We start from the raw sequence: 18,447 nt of genomic DNA on the forward strand, positions 1-18,447 counted from the left end.
GGTCAGGAGTGAGGGCAGGGAGAAAGAAGGGACAGGAAATGATGGAAGAAGGGAGAAGGTGGCAGTGGGGAGGGAAACAGAGAGACCCACATAAAGGGGCATTCAACGGAATGCTATTCTGACTCATGGATTACGCAATTGCATAGAATATAGTTTTCTCTAAAAAACAAAGTGAAGTCAAACAGAGAGAGAGTGAAGGCTCACCATCTTGAGAACCCTCCAGATTCTTTGCACTTTGGATGGAAGTGGTTGAAAAAGGAAGAAAAGTAAAACTGAAGTGGACATGGATTCTTTAGTGAGAGATACAAGTTCATTTCAAACATATGAAAAAAATAACAATAACAAAAACAGAGGGCTGCTAGGTAAGACACCCGACTTGCAATAAAGATTTCCAGATATAAAAGAAAAAGTCGCCTAATGAGGCTAAGAAATACAATCAATGTGGTGGAAACGTTTGTTTGAAAAGTGCTTTTTTCTTAACATTCATATTGATAAACTGTGAATCTCAATATAGCTGTTAGCTATCAAGTAGAAAGTGTGGCACTGTGTGCACTCTTTTAATCGCGTGACAACACCAGATAAGGTGCAGGCACATGAATGTCACTTGTCTTCTTAAAGGTCCTCAGACATACTAGTAGTACATAGATGATGCCCGGCACCACTGTGGGTTAGACATGCGCTGCTGACCTCAAAGCCAGTGGTTCAGCCTATTTGCAGCTCTGAAGGAGACAGTTGAGACTGTCTGCTTCGGTCAAGTTTATAGGCTCAGAAACCCCATCTAGAGTCGCTGTGAGTCGGAATCGAGTCGTGACAGGGAGGACAAGGCCTCAGAACTGAATCAGTGGCGGTGGTTTGGTTTTTTTGGGTTTTCTTTTCTTTTCATAGGTCGGTGATTCGAACCCACCCAACAGCTCTGGGGAAGAGTGGTCCTTCGAACTGCAGCCATAGGGACTGTGGTCAAGGAAACCCTACATGGTTGGTCACCGCAGGGGGGTCCCCGTGAGTCCTCGCCTACCCTGGCAGCTAACGATAATCACACCCCAATGGATCAACCTCGAAGCCCTTGAATTAAACCTTACTTCCTTTTTCAAAATCCCAAATGCCCCTCATACTCTGTGTGTTAGCAAATGCACCCACGTCAGAAGGTGAGAGGCGGCCAAGGTTCCATTTTTCTGCACATTGCAGCTTTCCCAGAGGTGATGCTCAATTCTCTTCATCCAGAGGACCAAATCCATCATAACAATGCATCCCTCCCCGCCCCGCCCCCTTTCTGTTACCGTTCATAAAAGAAACCACTCACAAAACCAGCTCGGATTGAGCACAAATAGATCCATTTGCTGCAGCAGCTGTCAGGACGTACGTAGCTGCGTATCTATAGGTTGATAATTGGAAGGGGTCAGGAGCCAGGGACTGGAGACTGTATGCAGTAAAAGTTGTGATTCTTTAAGAGCTGACAGCGTCCTTACAAACTCTCTCTTCTCTTTATCTTATCGGGACAAAGAAAAAGTAAACAGAAAATTCTCATTACCTCTCAATGTCAGTGAGCCTGGAGGAGTCCCGGAATCCTTTGGCAAAGGGGTTGCTATCTATTTTCAGCTTGGTAATCTGGAAAGAATGGGTGACAAGACGATATCATTTCCCAGGTCAAAAAAGTTAAATCAGGAGTAAAGAGTTGGTTCATTTTCCACAGCACCCCAAAATATCTTAAAGGTCTCTTAGTGTCGTGAGAAGGGTCCAAAGTGCTAGAGGAGCTCACAGGAAAGAGCTGTCTTGGCGGGAACTGTCGTGGAAGACTGCAGGGAGAGGAGGTCTTTGAGGAGAGGAGGGTCCTAATGAACAGGCTGGAGGCCAATCCACAGAGACAATTAGGGATGGGGTTCCTTTTAGGCAAGGGTACATATATACAGCCGAGTTTGAAGTATTTAACAGCAATAAAAAGTTAGAGCTGGTCTGTGTGGTGGGAGAGTAGCAGATCAGGCTGCCTACATAGAAGTTGCTGTTAGTTACCCTACAATGGATTCCAACCCATAGCAACCCCATGTGTGAAGACTTACAGCCCTAGAGATCCTTCAGGGCAGTTTAACTCTACCCTACAGTGTCACTGTGAGTTGGAATTAACTATACAACAATGGGTTATCGGGCTTTAAGGTTATGAAAGTAGATCCCCAGGCCTGCCTTCTGAGAATTTGAACCGTCAACCTACCAGCCAGTATTTGAGACTTAACCATTTGTACAACCATGTGACTCCTGCCTAAATGAGGGAACGACCTCGAATGCTGGTATTGCTAGGCAGTGGGAAACAAGTCAGGAATGATGCTTCACACTAAAAAAAATCACGAAACCAAGAAGCACCTCGTGGTATAGATGGATCTGGTGGCCATTATGGTGAGTGAAATTCATCAATCACACAAGGACAAATATTATATGAGACCATTGTTATGAGGGGCCTGGGGTGGGGAGGCGGACTTTTAGTCCAAAGGGAACAGATTTTGAATGTTACCAAGGAAGGCAGGGCAAGGGAGAGAAGATTTTAGCAATAGACTACGTTAGTAGTTATCAACCTACCAGGAGGAGGAGAATAATCAAAGGAGGGAGGGCAGTTGAGGGATGGGGGGAGGGGAGGAGAGAAAGGTTGACAAGTAACAAATTATTGTAAATTTGATGTAAATCCCTGACCTAATTCCCAATCTAAAAATATTTTAAAAGAAGAACGATGTTTCAATCTGACTGGACATTATCTTTTGTTAACATTTTGGGCATACATATCAGAATAGATGACAAGATGAAATGGCTAATAACCCTATGTTTCTTATTATATATTTGATACACATGAGATATAATGCTCTAAGGGTATACATTTTGTCCCAGTTCCTATTTCCACTCAACTAAATCAGAACCAGCTCAGTCCCTATCTTATTATCTTTCCATACAATGGTCAGTATGAGGCAGAATTGACTAGAAGGCAATGGGGTTGGGGGGCTCTTTCGTTATGATTTTATGCAAAGAGAGAGAGAGAGAGGTTTAATAAGAAGAGAAACCAGTCTGAAGTATTAAGCATCTATTCTGGGGTATTCATAACTCCCACAGCACTAATATTAATGTAGAAGAATCATAAGCTCTTCTCTTTTGAACAACAACCAAAAAATATGTTGAGAAAAAAGCAAAGCACACACTGAAAAGAGATACTTCACATGTACAATTCTGAATGTAGAACTGAAAGCCACCTTAGAGACCAGTCTAGTGCATGCCGTCATCACACAGATAAGCACCCTGGGGCAGGAATAGCAGCGTCCGGGCCAACAGGAGTTGATTAGTAACTTGATTACAACCAGGGAGACTGTTTAGGGGAGCCATCCTTCCTTGGTGTCAGAATTAGAATATACATTAGTTAGAGAGAGGCATATACAAAATTTTCTTAACTGGGGGTGAGGGGTGACTTATAGGCTGAGGCATTTACTCTTCCTTCTTACTACAGAATAAACAAAATTAGAAGAGTGAACCTGAAGTACTGTTTTGCCAGCAAGCAACTTTTCCTGTAAGCAGAGGGCATCTGTGGGTCTTTCAAAGCCTCAAGAATTGCTTTTTGAACTACAAATTAATGTCTTTTTAAAAAATTTGTCATCCTTTCCAGAAAAGTGAATTAAACCAATGCAACAAAATTACTTCCACATTTAAAGGATGCCTCTCACACTATCTCAAACTGCTGCTCACCCCTGCCAATTACGATGGCTAGTTAGAAGATTGATGTTCTGATAATACTCAGTTCGAGGGCACCTGACAGTGACTCAGCGGTGTGCCCTTTCAGCCCGTGGGCATTCACTAGAGAACAGCAAAAGAAAACGGCTCGTTTCGTGGTTAACTTGGTTGTGGGCACTGGTAAATGGGGAAGGCATTAAGTGAGTAATACGAAATCTATTCTCAGTTGATCGCATCGCCATGTCTGTGACTTATGCATGTAGAGAAATATACACGCGTCGAGGAGGTAGCTTCTAAACGGCGGCCATCAACAATTCAGAGAAATTCTTCTCTCACACACGCTACTGCATTAGAAGTCACAAAGGCGTGAAAGATGATAGCTCTTTCAGTCGCTCATCCAGACTAGGATTTCATTTTGAAAGTCAGTTTTCAAGAAGGCGGCAAAGAATGTGGTTGTTTGCCATAAATTGTAATCATCTTCTAAGGCGCAGGCTACCAGTAGGTTCTGAAATTGTAAAATACCAACACGATGTTCAGATCCTCAGACACAGGAAGTGTGTATTTTTCTATTGAATACTCAGGTAAAAACACTTTGTTTCCAAACACGTCTCAGGCACCATGCTAGACACCAGGCTGCCAAGACAGAGAACTCAAAGTCTCTGCCTGAAAGAAGCTTAAACCTTCAGGGACCAGCAGAGAGATGCAGCCTCACTTCCATCCCAGCAGTCCCAGCGGAGCAACTTCATCTAGGAAGTCAGAGACTAACTCTGTGTGGGAGCAGACAGCTCATGTTTCTCCCGCACAACGACTGGTGGTTTAAACCACCCACCGTGTGGTCAGCAGTCCAAAACCCACCCCACAAGGTGGCCAAGGATCCTCAGAAAGATGTAGAGGAGGCAACAACTTGAGGGAATTTAAATTCTGTAAAGTTGGGAACGCCCGTCAAGGGTTAGTGACATTAAGAATTACATCATCAAATCCAGGTGATTCCAAACTGAGGCTGTGCAGGAGAACAACGAAGATAAGGTTTCCATAGGTAGCACCTTTATAAAATTGAGACGTGAATGGCTTTGCGAATTGGGTAACATTTTCTACAGACTACGGAAAGATATGTATCTGATGCAAAATTTTTTTCCCTTTGAAAGTTCTTTTTTCAGCCATCCTTAAAATTAAGTGAACTAAGGGGACCACCTCCAGCTTTGTTCATGTTTTTATAAACAAGAAGGATATACACTAACATCAACGCACAGTACTAGATAAAGAGGGCTTCCAAAAAGGTAAAGATGATTGGCTCAAAATGTGATTGTGGAATATCTTAAAACCTTCAATGGCCTAATGTCCACACAGAGAAACAAACTATTGGGATGCATGTTACCGAACTGATGCATCACCATATTTAATATTACTGCCATACTTTAGAACAAGGATGGGAATTAAGCTCAATATGAGATAATTGGAGATTTCTTCAGAGTTTCCTTTCATTATTATCAATCTTTTTATTCATCTTCCATAATCTCCAAGAGTAGCAATGGTAACTTTTCTTTCCTTTTCATATAAAAATAATTTCAAATTAGAGAAAACATTTCAATAATCATACAAGGTCTCTCAAACAGCCAGATCCACCAGTTGGGTACAGCCTTATAATGGTCTCATTCATGAGGTAGGAAAAGGGCTCAAGAAAACAATTGGGAATTTACCTTCTCTATGTCTTTGGGATGCATAAATGATAGCATGGGTGGTTGCTAACTGAAGTGTTTTGGGTTTGAGTCTATCCAAAGGTGCCTAGGTAGAAAGGTGTGGTGACTACTTCCTCCAAACCTCAGACACCGAAAATCCCAAGGAGACAGATCCGGGCTCACCAGGAATCACAAAGACTTGACCATCACTGGTTTGCTTACTGATCATTTGTTTTGGTTTCTTTTAGCCCATGGGCCCCTCTTTCTAATTCCAGGGAAGAGTTGCTTCTAGAAGCTAAAGGGGGGGGAAACTGGATTGAATGTCTTGTGGCTAAAATTGCACAAGGACTCCGGAGCGACCTACAAATCGGAGGGGATTTGAGGAAGTACTCAACGGCAAGACAGAAACAGTGGGCTAAACATTTTCCTGAACCCACATTGCCAACTCTGGTAACATTAGACCCTGAGTGCACTGGGGTGTCCACCATAAACACCCCCGTAACATCTGTGATGCTCTAATTCCAAAACAAATGGTCAAAAACACGGTTTGATCTTTTGACCAGTTACATGCTAAGTGTCATGCCTCTTGAGTTTACATAAAAAGCATTGTGTTCTGTTATTTTATTTTAGATTATGAGACTGACACACTGCCTACTGCACTAAGAAGGCACATACTGTTATTTTTTTTTAATTAATTTATTTTTTTAAACATTTTTAAGGGGCTCATACAACTGTTATCGCAATTCACTGTTATTTTACTTTAAAGTGGCTTTCAAATAGCAAAATTTTAACCCTTTAGATCAGTGGGTCTCAACCTTCCTAATGCTGCGACCATTTAATAGTTCCTCATGTTGTGGTGACCCCCCAACCATAAAATTATTTTCGTTGCTACTTCATCACTATCATTTTGCTACTGTTATGAATCGGGCGACCCCTGTGAAAGAGTTGTTTGACCCCCAAAGGGGTCATGACCCACAGGTTGAGAACTGCTGCTCTAGATGATCAACTACGTTTTAAAAGATTGGTCATAGATGTATTCTGTATATTTAAATAAAAATCAGTATTAATATGAAAATAAATCACTTTGAGAATGAAGTTTAACATTCCTTGATGAAATTCAGGGTAACGGGGTGGGGGTGGGGGGTGAAGTACAACCAAACACTGATGAGACAGGGAGGTAGTATTAGAGTGATTTCAGTTGTTCTCTCGTTTCATGAATTCCCTCACGCAGGATGCTGAAGCCTCAAAGGTAATACTAAAAGAAGCACTGAAAAATAATCAACTGCCCAGGATCCTGTGGAAAGAAACCTATGTGAAACTAAAGGCACGGCTTCTTTATGACCAAATAATGAAATTTTAGGGCAACAGTGCTTTGCCCTTCCTTAAGGAAAAAAATTTACCAAGCAAGAGCAGCAGCGTGTGTCTACGGTGCCTGGTCAGCTAGGGTGTATCTGCTGTTGGTCGGCACCAGCCAGTCGGTTTTGACTCATAACCACCACATGGAATCGAGTATCACGGCCCCAGTATAACCCTGAGCTGTGATCTTTATGGCCATCCATAGCTGCATCTGCTTCCCATGGAGCCATTGGGTGGGTCAAATCAACCTTTCTTTGCATCTAAGCTCTACCCGTATCTAAATCACTGACTAGTTCAAGCCAAAACACCGACCCCACATTAATTACGTATAATGTAGAACATGCCTAATGCACCTCCTAGCCAGAAATGTCACTCTTTCAACAGTGCTAAGTACGTATGTGTAACTGGAGGGCGTACTTTGACTCTGCTAGTTGTGCCAAAGAGCAGGCAACCTTTCCCAATGGCCATCACTCACGTGGTCTCACCCGACTCAGAATGTAGCTGGGGTTTCCAGCCGCAAGGTGAAATTGGTCCTCAGAGACCATTTCTCCAATGATCGGGAGAAGAGCTGGTCGAAGGCATTTAAAATGAAACCTGACCTACACTTCAACTCTCCAGCCCCACTCTGCCTGCTCAAAAACAAGGCCTGACCTTTACATCTGAAATTATGAAATAGTTTGTTGAAAGTGTAATGTACTTAGCTTTTATCTAATAATAAAAGAAATGCAATCATTCCCTTGCAAGAAGCAGAGGGAAAAAATAGCAACAAAGAGAAAAGGTCCCCTTTTCATTGCTCATTAATGAAACTCAACTACAGTAAGTGAGGCGCGCTTTGCGAAGCCGCTATTGAAAGTTTGATTAGGGTTTTCATAGACAGACAAATAGCAAGAGTGCACAGCGTGTTAGAGAAAGCACAGGGGTCCACAGTGAGGATCCTTTCTTTCCCCTTCCCTCTCTGTTCAGTGTGCATTCAAGAAAACAGAACAGAAGGCTTATGTTGACGATATATTTACTTTGCTTATTTACTGATATTTATTTCATTTTATGTTTGCTATTTTTCAAAAGTGTACACAAACGGGATAGATGTAAGGATGCCTGGAAAGAGGAGGCGGATGCTTTAGAAAAGGAGACTTTGTTCTGCTCTGGAAAGAATCACATTAGAAAGTCCTGGAAAAAAATGGAACAATTCAAAATCGTAAAAAAGGACAAGCTTGCTGGTTGAAGAGAGACTGGTAGAATTCTCAAGATCACCCTTGAAGTATGGAAGGGACAAAAATCTCATTAAATAATCACATTGAAGCTAAAAAAGGACCAAGTTCGGGGCTTAGGAAAGGAGGAGGGGTGGAAACAGGAAGCACAGACAGGAAGTGGGCGGTGCCCTCGTGGATTGCAATGGGTGGGATGAAACAAAATGTGTCCGAACGGTTGAGTGTAAAGCTAATGACCGGTTCTGGAAACCTTCACCTAATTCACAGTAAAAAGTTATTTTAAAAAGAGGATGTTGTAATATGGTCTCATCAAGCCACCCTCATCCCCTCGCAACCCTGTGCGACAGCCTAGAGACGCCCCCCTAGGCTTTCCAAGGCTGTAAGACTACCTGGAAGCAAACCGCCAAATTGTCTTTTTCCCACACAGAGTGGAGAAACAGCTGTGTTTGAACTGCCAACCTTTCCATTCGCAGCTGAATGTTTAACACCTGTATGTACCACCAGGACTCCTTATAAAGTGTCTAACTCACTCGTTCCATTGAGTCAACTCATAGACATCCTATATCGGATTCCTGACACTGTAAATATGTACTGGGGAGACAGGCTCATCTTTCACCCACAGAGAGATTGCTGATCTTGTGAGTTACACAACTGATCCACAGCACCACTAAGCTCCTTTGTAACGAGTGTAAGACCTAAAAAAAAAAACCCAAACCCACTGCCATGACGTTGATTCCTACACACAGCAATCCTATATAGGGCTCTGAGACTATAAATCTCTACTGGAGCAGAAAATCTCATCGTCTTCCATATACAGGGTATACTCAAAAAACAAAACAAAAACCTACTTCCATCTAGTTGATTCCAACTCATAGAAACCCTACAGGAGAGGGTCCAACTGTCCCTGTGGGCTTCTGACACTGTAACTCTTTAGGAGTAGGAAGCCTTGTCTTCCTCCCATAGAGCAGCTGGTTGTTTTGAACTGCTGACCTTGAGGTTAACAGCCCAACACATAACCCACTATGCCACCAGGGCTCCTTATATAGGATAGAAGACTCCCAAATTGACTTATTTATTATGTGATTATTGAGCACCTGCTATATGAATTTGTCTTATGAAGTTTATAAAATATTTGCAAAATTGACCTATTAGTATACCAAATCAAATCGATGGCTATTAATTATGTCTTTGTGTATATGTGTGGTGATATTGTGGTTTTAAGTATATAGGAATAAACTCAGATATAGCAGGGTTTATTGAGAACATTAATTCTGAAATTAGCCTCTTCCATTATGGATAATTAAGCAATAAAATGACATATTAATCATATTAATCCTTACCCTTATTGATGCAGCAAAGGAGAGTTGACCACTAATAACTGGAATGTATGCCCATTTATATTTTCAATCAGAGATAAACATTTTTAAGAGGAGCAATTAGTAATGGAAATGTATGTTAATTAATATCTTAACCCATTCTAATTTAGCAATATTTTCAAATCAATTTTCAAACCTTTTGAGATTATCAGTAGCCATCTTTTAGCCACGCAATCTATGGTGGTGCCATTAAAAAGACAAATTAAGAACCAGAATATCAGAGCTTAATGATGGCTCTGTTCCCAGCTGTGGTCTTGGATGGATGGCGTCCCCATTCTGAAATTCAGTTTCCTCACCTATAAATTAAGACTCTCGGCATTCACTTCAGATGATGAGTGTCAGAATTATATGAGACACTAAGAAAAATGTGGAGGAATTTTAAAAATTAAAAGGAATAAATCCAAACTATGAGTGGTGTAGTGGGTTACGTGTTCGGCTAATCACAAGGTCAGCAGTTTGAAACCACCAGCAGCTCCGTGAGAGAAGCAATGCTTTCTACTTGCATAGAGTTATCATCTTGGAAACCCACAAGGCAGTTCTACCCTGTCCTAGAGGGTCACTCACTATGTGCCAGAAATGCTCTAGGGCACACTGGGCAGCCAGAGCTTAGTGGTTAAAACCTACCAGCTGAGGTTCAAATCTATGATGGGGCAGTAAGATAGCATTCCCAAAAAACCCACACTCAGTGCCATTGAGTTGATTCTGGCACACAGGGGCCCTACCAGACAGAGTAGAACTGCATCCATGGGTCTGAGGCTAACTCTTTACAGGAGTAGAAAGCTTCGGCTTTTTCTTGCAGAACGGCTGGTTTCCCAATGATGACCTTGAAGTTAGTGTCCAGTGTGTAACCTACCATACCACCAGGGCTCCTAAGTCACTGTAGGCAAGTTATGGAACAGCCTGCCTCCATTTTCCAGTTGTCAAATGTGGAGTAATAGTAAAAATAGTCCTGCCATCCAATTTCATGATATCATGATAAAGTAAATAAGGTAATATATTTCAAAAGCTACATTGCCTACAGTAAGTACCCAGATATTAGATATTGTTGTGATGGAAATGCCAACCTTCTAAAGCAACGTACCATGATCTGTAAGGTCCTGCCAATATTTGTTCAGGGTCGCTCTTTCACCTATTAAAGCCAATCTAAGGAATATACTTAGAAGCTGCCTTTAATTTTGTTCTATGTGATTTTCACACACATGCACACACAGTTGCTGAAGAAATACATACATCTTTAAATATAAGCTATCTATTTAGAAAACAATGCATGCACTATTATCAGCTAGATATCTTGATGCTGATTAAATGTTCAACTGTTTACTTGTGCAGTTTAATATCCTCAGAGACTTTTAGACTACTAGAGTTATCTCGTCCTTCATTATGGCTGAATAAGCTAAACATCGAAAGTGTGAGTAGTCTGGCAGTTCGCTAGAATATATGTGTGCTTAATTCCGTAGGGAAATCACACTTCTAAATTCCATAAAGCTAAGAGTATATGGTTATGCATGTTATAAGGTCTACTAGGAAAAGAAAGAGAAAGAGAAAAATCTTCTGGAGAAGGGAATTCTGGAAGGAAGTTTGGGCGTAGTCAGGAATGTAAGACATCTGGAAAAGGTGGCATAAGGCAAATTCTCATAACCATGTTTGTAAAGCTGTGGGCTGCAAGTGAATCACTCTCTCCCACGTGAACGTTCATCGTGAGGACGGGGCTATCCCTACTCTTTAAGGAAACGTCCGAACCTCCTGCAATCGTCATTGCAAACTCACCAGTTGATTCTGGTAGGCAGTGACTGCGGTGAACACTGTCTCTGGAAAGATGAATGTCCTAAATTCTTCAGACTTCAAGTTGAGTAATGAGGCTGTGTGGTCTTTCTTCTTAATGATGTGTACTCGAGGCTGATACTTATGCATTGAGTTCAAAATGATCTACAACAGAAAGTGGGCAGTACTGAATTTTAAATACTTATCTTCAACTACTGAACAGGTCAAAAAGTGAAACATATATATATGAAACCCATATAGCTCATTTCAAAATCAAATCTAAGATGGGGAGCCCTTTTGTGCATTCCTATAGCCAATCAGTTTCACAAGCCACTGCGGTCATTGCAGTGAGTCATAATTTATCAGAACAGCCACAAATGATACAGGTTGGTGCGACTGTCATTTTCAAAATGAGGGAGAAAATGCGAACATTTCTGGAGGATAAGTTTTATCTATTTGTTTTAATCAAGTCTTTAAAGATTTTTCTTGTTTTTGTGACTCCAACAGATGCATGCCGAAATTGTCTAAAACAAGAAATTCCGTGTTCTAGGAGACAGGTTTTTCATTTATGGTAGGGGGAGGGCTAAAACCTCATATAGGAAGAGCTGTGATGGGGCTCAGATGATGTAACCTTGGTGAAGCACAATAGCACCCAGTTCAAAGCAAAAGTGTTGAACTCAAGCTGAGTTCTATTGCACTGACCCAGGGACTGGAGGGTAGCCCTGCGCTTCACAGGACTTTCAATGGCTGTGGTAGTTTGGAAGCAGATTGCCAGACTTTTCCTCCAGGGTATTTCTAGGTGGATTTGAACTGCCAACTTTTTGGTTTGTAGTTGAGTGCTTAACTATTCGCACCACTCCGGGACTCCAACCAACAGTGACCCCAAACTCAAATCAAATTCACTGTCATTGAGTTGGGATGTGTGTACTTTAAAAAAGCTCTCACCCTTCAACTATCCCTAAAATAAATCCCTTTAAAAACTGGGCACTGGCAGACCTAGACCCCAGACTGAGTCTCAAACCTTCCTAGGGCCAAGAAACATTGATGGAAATGTGGACCCTGCTTCATTTAAGAAATTCATTCCTAGAAACAAGAAAGGTTCCTGCTATAAAACTAAACGACAAGGGGGCATCTTCATAACTGATGGAAAGAAATCAGCTAAACAGTGTACGGTTTAAAAACCTTTCCTGGCAGTTTTCAGCCCACACTAAATTCTGGTGGCAAAGGGCTATATGAAGTCATGAAAGTTCCATCCTAAAATGGATAGTAGGCACCATTTAAGACTAAACCATGTGTCAAAGTCTCGTCTTGGCGTAAGCAGGGTGGATGCCCGAGCTCCTGAAATCCAGCTGGTGCTGTTCCCACCCAAGGAGCTGATTCTGAAAGAACAACACTTCAGTTCGGGATAGCTGATCTTAAAATAAACTCTCCAGTCTTTCTGGACTGACCCAAACAATTCTTTTTAACATTTCACATAAGAAATGCCAAAATCATAAAAAGAATTCCTTTTCTTCCTGCAAAAAATTTCATTAGAGCTCAGGAAATTTTAATGTGAAAGAAAATAAGTCTACTCTCATTGACCTACTACAGAAAATACCATTCTGCTACTTCATACATTTTCACCCAAGGAGGGTGGGGGTGGGATCAATCAATGGAAGATCTTTAAAAATAAAAAAAGTAAAAACAATTATGCCAAAATGTTAAAGATAAGGTCAATTATCTTTTATATAGAAAATAGCAGAAGCTTGTTAACCTACTTTCAAGATCCCAAGCAGATTCACAAGTTAATCTGATTGTCCTGACTCGGTCACAATAAATAAGTTCTCTAGTGAGCAATGGGTGGTGGCAATGCCTGGAGTGACTTATTTGGCTCCAGGTCCAAAGTAACCATTTGAAACCCTATTTATAAGAACTCTCTGATGGAGTCTTACCTACTTAATACCACCCTCTTTGAGAAAGATTTTGAAGCATTTCCTCTGAATTTCACAGATCCAATAAAAATAAAAACTGTAAGTCACAAGAGCCTTAATACAGGGACGAAGAGAGAGAATAATCATAACAGCGTGTCCAAGCCAAGGGAAACAACTAGGAGATAGCTGGGTGGGATCTGGAAAGCTCGGTAAAGAAGGCCAAAAAGAAACAGTAGTCTCGGCATCAAAACGCTTCTGGAGGAGTTTTGCACAGAAATGGTGTCAGTGGTTGAACGACATTGTGAATATAATCATGCAGACCAAGGCCACTGTCACGGAGCCCATTCCGGCTCCTAACAAGCCTAGAGGACAGAGTAGGACCGCCTTCGGGGGGTGGGTACTGGACTATACATCTTTACAGAGTAGAATGCTTTGTATTTCACCCATGGAGTGGCTGGTGGTTTCAAACTGCGGACTTTGTGGTTAGCAGCCCCATTTGTGACCCACTGTGCCACCAGGGCTCCTTTGTGAATATAAACGAGACCACTGAATGGTACACTTAAAGAGGGCCTAAAAGGCGAGTTTCGTGTTAGAGAGATATGTATCACAATAAGAAAACTATCTGAAATATGCAAATTTGTCCAGAGAGGCGAATGATTTTGTAGCATAAAACCTAAAACAGTTTTCGAGCAAATCTCTCTTTAAGGACATGGGATAAAGAGACAGACAAACTACGCCTTCACAGAGACTGGTATCGATATGTGAGAGCTGCTCAGTGACTTCTGGTGCTAGGAACTCTTGGTTAGAACTCGGGATCCTTATTTCTTTCCCCACAGCTGGATGAATGCCTTATTGATATAAAATCAAATTTTGTTTTGTTTTTAGTTGCAGCTTTTCTTTCCAATGCTTTACATTCATTAGTCTCTTCACAAAGGGAATGTGCATGCACAACGAGTAAATAGCACTTTCCAAACTTATTTGGACATGAAGTTCTTTTAACCCAATGCATGTCAAATGAATATATTCTATAGACAGCACACAGAGAACTCCCATGAGAGGTCTTCACTCCATTTCATTTGAGATACAATCGACGGAGATTAGATGTTGAGGCCAAGAACAATGTGCTCCAAAAAAGCAAATCCCTTTCAGTCGGTGTAGATGGCAAGGCAGCCATGAAGGTCCAGACCTCGCTGCAGAGAAATGCTTCAAGGCTTCACTGTAAATCATCTCCGGACAACAACCCAGATCGCCCGAGGAAGGCGCGAGTGATCTCACAGAGTGGCAGGGAGATGGAGAGGGAGCAGGAAGAGAATGGGAACAGGCATCCTAGGAGAGTTCTGTGTGCCTGTCCATTCCACCCAAGCGCTTGCACAGGGCAAGACAATGTACTCACGTGGCCATGCTGATCCAGTTCATTGTTGGTGAGTTTCACTTTCTCAAAAGACACCATTTGCTTGAGTAGCTGTTCACCCGTAAAAGGAGAATCGGGGTGTACATATAGCCTTAAAAATAATGAGATCACTTTAATGAGACTTTTGTAAAAATCATCTGTTCTTTGTGGATATAAAATGTTGAGTTTTAGAAAGATACATAAAACTTCATATAAGTAGTAAATGTTATCTGCCCCACATATTTCAAATGTATTAAAAACAACAATGTTCAAATAATTCTGAAACATCTACATGCATTTATGTTCTAAGAAAATGATCACAATATCATTTTTCTATTATCTTTTTTTTTCTATTATCTTTTGAGTAAGCCTTTTTTCATTGTTATAAAGGCGGTTTTGTTTTTCACCTTGCTTGTCAGCTGTTTTGGTCGAACATAAAAGGTTACTGGTTGTAGACTATGTTACCCTGTTTACTTAATAAGTTCTTATTAGTAAGCATTGCTAAAGAGCAATAAAGACATAAAAAATGTAAAATAAAAAAATCATTTCATAGAATCATTTATTTAAACTTACTCCATTTAAGTCTGTGTTCTTTCTAAATTTTAAATCATTGACAATTCATGGAACCTTCTATAGTCTGCAGATCAGAGTTCCGATTCTGTTCCTCCTCTTGGAACTAAACAATGCTATTTTCATCTTCCATTGCAATGCCCCTGAATAAGAGTGGTTATCTAGCAGGGAAAGCTAGGAGTTATTAAATTTATCTGTCTGTAAAGAAGTTAGACAACAAAATAGGATTTGACGGGGAAAAAAGCCCTCTCATTTGTTGTGCAACTATTCTGTATAAGGTAATCTTTTCCTCGCTTAGTGTTAAATGCAGATTTATTGTACTATCACAATTAGCAGAATTCTTTCTGAAGTCAGTGAGATTTTAGATTACAAAACTAATGAAAAGGAAGACAAAATGCTTTTGTCTGTGTAGCAGGCTACTTATATATAATTTTTGAACAAGATACCTATAATGACAAAATTAGACAAATATTCTGCTTAGGGTTGTAATGAACTTGAAAAACAAAACTCAAATTTAATATTCATGTAAATGGCAATAATTCATGTAAATGGCAATGCTATGGTTTGCTACTAATAAAAGGAGCCCCATGGTATAGCATAGTGGCGGAGCCCTGGTGGTGTAGTGCATTATGAGTTGGGCTAACCACAGGTCAGCAGTTCAAAACCACCTCAGCAGTTCAAAACCACCAGCTACTCTGTTAGAACAAGATGAGGCTTTCTCCTCCTGTAATGATTTATAGCCTGGGAAACCCACAGAGACAGTCCCATTCTGTCCACAGGGTTGCAGTGAGTAGAAATCTATTGGATGACAGTGAGTGAGAGGTTTGCTACACAGGAGTCTCACAATTGAAGAAATAGAGACAGTTGCTGAAATTTATCAAACATATCAGAAGCAAAGCACAGAAAGTCTAACAGCACTAAATATTCCTGACAGAACTTTAAAGGCTGATGGGCTTGTCTGGCTGATTGTCTGAGGTGGAGTCCTAGTGACTGTGTTTCAATGAAAGTATTCATGGTGTCATTCTTCCAAAGTTATAACTTTATAGACACAGGTGTTTTACTGACTCACATTACATTGCAATTCCCTCCTCCCCCCCAAAACAAATTGTGTAAAGTCCTAGAAGCTAATGAAATATTCACTCTTAAAAAAGGATATTCATCATACACAGTGACATTAATTTAAATTTTATTATTTTTTAAAGAAAATGAAACATCCATTTAAAATGTAACATTAGTTTATATCGTGTATATCTTGCACATTTTCATAACCAAAAGATATTGCCAGACATTATTTCTTTTGATTAGTACCAATTAACTGATGAACTTCATTAGAAATAAAAATGCCTCAAAGTCCTAGAACCCCAAGGAATTTCCACCATTGAAGAGAAAACTGATCACCACCCAAATTCCTTATCGTTTGCTGTTGAAATAGAATTATTTCTTTTCATGATCATTTTAAAAGTAGGTGCTTAAATTACCTAGACTCCTTCGATGCCACAATGCATTAAGCATTTTTAATCTCATTTCAATATAAATCAGCTGACCTGGGATGAATGAAGAGCGCACAGGGAAAACCCTTCCTTCGCCTGCCTCTTGGACTTAAAATTCCAGCAATAGCTAAAGCATGCCTCAGTTAAGATAGTGTAACTTGGCCACCGGCTCCAACCAGAGCAGATTAGTAACATAAACAAGGCATGTCATCTTCCAAAGTCCTGCTGACCTGCACCAGTCCCCGTACCTTCAACTGAGGAAAGTGCCTGGTAGATGAGAAGGATTCCCTTCTGAGAAGAGTTGAGAAAGAAAAAGAAAAGGGCTGGGGGGGGGGGGGGGGGGGGGGCGCGGGACGTCTGGAAGTTGCTTGTAATAATGGTTAGGAATTTGTTCAAAATTTCTCTCTCTTTCTGGTTTCAAACTATATCGCAATACCCACCCGGCTAAGGAAACAAGAATACTAGGAAACTGACTTTAGAGTAAGTTATAGAGAATACTGATTATGTTCAATTAAATGTCTGTGATACAATGATCGTTGCTCAATTTAAAAAATGACTTTCTTAAAATGTATTAGTCATGACTGTTAATTTCCCTGTTACTGATTTGCAGGCCAGGAAGGTGTTCTTTTAAGTCTCCTCTCTAATGCACGAAATTTACCATATAAGCTCATAACGTGAGCAACCACTAGTTAAACTTCCTACTGCACCTGAACTTCAGGAAAAATGTTCTGGGTTGATTCTGTGCCTTGACAAACAGTCCAGGTGACACATTTAAACGGAAAGAGCAGTAACCTACAAAGTCCAAATCTGCGCATTTAAGTCAATCCTCAGTTCTCTAATATAAACCTTCAATTGATTTTTCCTTTCAATCAAGTAAAAAAATAATGTAAATGCTTTGAAACCTGTTTTGAGGATCCCAAATAAAATTTTACCTAATCTTCTTTGTTTTGTATTAATATATGACATTAGAGACCTGTAACCTTCAGCCATCCCTCTTCAGGCAGGTAGATAGGTATTCTCCCCACCTCCCCCATCCCTGAATGCCCTCTTTGGAGAAAACCAAGACAGTGAAGGTTTGCAAAATGTTTTGTTGTGGTTTTTAAAATACAGCAAACACACACACCATACCTAGTATATCAGATGAGTTATGTTTCATAGAGAAGAATATTAACCGGATGTTGAATTGCATTCATCCATTAAAGTATTTATGCATGGAAGAAAAAAGGGTGGGAGGAGGTCATATTTAAAATATCTGAACCCTTTCTGGTCATAGCAACCAAACTTTACTCAAAACGATGTTTATTCTGTGAGGACAGATAACCCACATTGTTAACCAATATTTAGAATAGACCACCGGCAACCTTCTTTGAAAGATTGAAGGGGAAACAGGCTAGATGGGTGATTTTAAATGCTGGTAGTCATATGAAGGAGACCCTGACAGTAACCGATATTTACACGAAATGTAAGGAAAACTGTGAAATAAATCATTATGACAAAAATCAAGGTAATGGCAGTCAGTGTTTTGTCAGTAAGCGAGAGCCACCTTTCTCGGAGCTTTATCCATCATTTAAATGGCTGAGTCCAAGGCGCCCAGGCCTGGACAGCCATCTCACCACAGCCTGCTGCTTTCCAAACAGAGCAACTTACAACTGAACACGCTCCACCCCAAACCACCCCCCAGCCCCACCTCACCCCCTCCTGCTACCCAAGCAGAGACTGTCTTGGCTAGTGTTTCCCGGGGGTGAGAAAAAGCCACGAACCTGGCGGGCAGCGGAGGGTCGGCCTTGCCAGCCACCAGCCAGGAGGACCGGTGGTAGGCGTAGCGGTACCTCTTGTTGTCCACGGGGACGATGTCCATCAGGACTATGTACTTGGCCTCAGGATCCACTCCCGAAAACGACACCCGGATTGTTGGGAACATCCTCCTAACACAGGAGACACAAAGGAATGCTCCAGCTCGCACAGGCTAGAGAGCGCAATTAGGAAGGAGGGACGTCCTGCCCGCCTCCCTCCC

General features: G+C 41.0%; 1 protein-coding gene across 5 annotated transcripts in view; it reads right to left on the reverse strand.

Annotated features, from left to right (window-relative positions):
• The window catches only part of TBX20 (T-box transcription factor 20), a 165,211-nt gene that overhangs the window by 140,254 nt on the left and 6,510 nt on the right, over positions 1-18,447 (reverse strand). For all 5 annotated transcript variants that reach the window (XM_045286325.1, XM_045286324.1, XM_045286326.1 and 2 more), the window contains exons 3-6: positions 18,194-18,358; positions 14,377-14,485; positions 11,080-11,238; positions 1,529-1,605 (exon numbers count right to left, since the gene is read on the reverse strand). In XM_045286325.1, coding sequence (XP_045142260.1) covers positions 1,529-1,605; positions 11,080-11,238; positions 14,377-14,485; positions 18,194-18,358 — 510 coding nt within the window. The remainder of the gene's footprint in view (positions 1-1,528; positions 1,606-11,079; positions 11,239-14,376; positions 14,486-18,193; positions 18,359-18,447) is intronic.

The sequence above is a fragment of the Echinops telfairi genome, unplaced genomic scaffold (assembly GCF_000313985.2).
Source record: "Echinops telfairi isolate 266 unplaced genomic scaffold, ASM31398v2 ScPeMD7_7;HRSCAF=31, whole genome shotgun sequence".
In the NCBI taxonomy this organism is placed as follows: domain Eukaryota; kingdom Metazoa; phylum Chordata; class Mammalia; order Afrosoricida; family Tenrecidae; genus Echinops; species Echinops telfairi.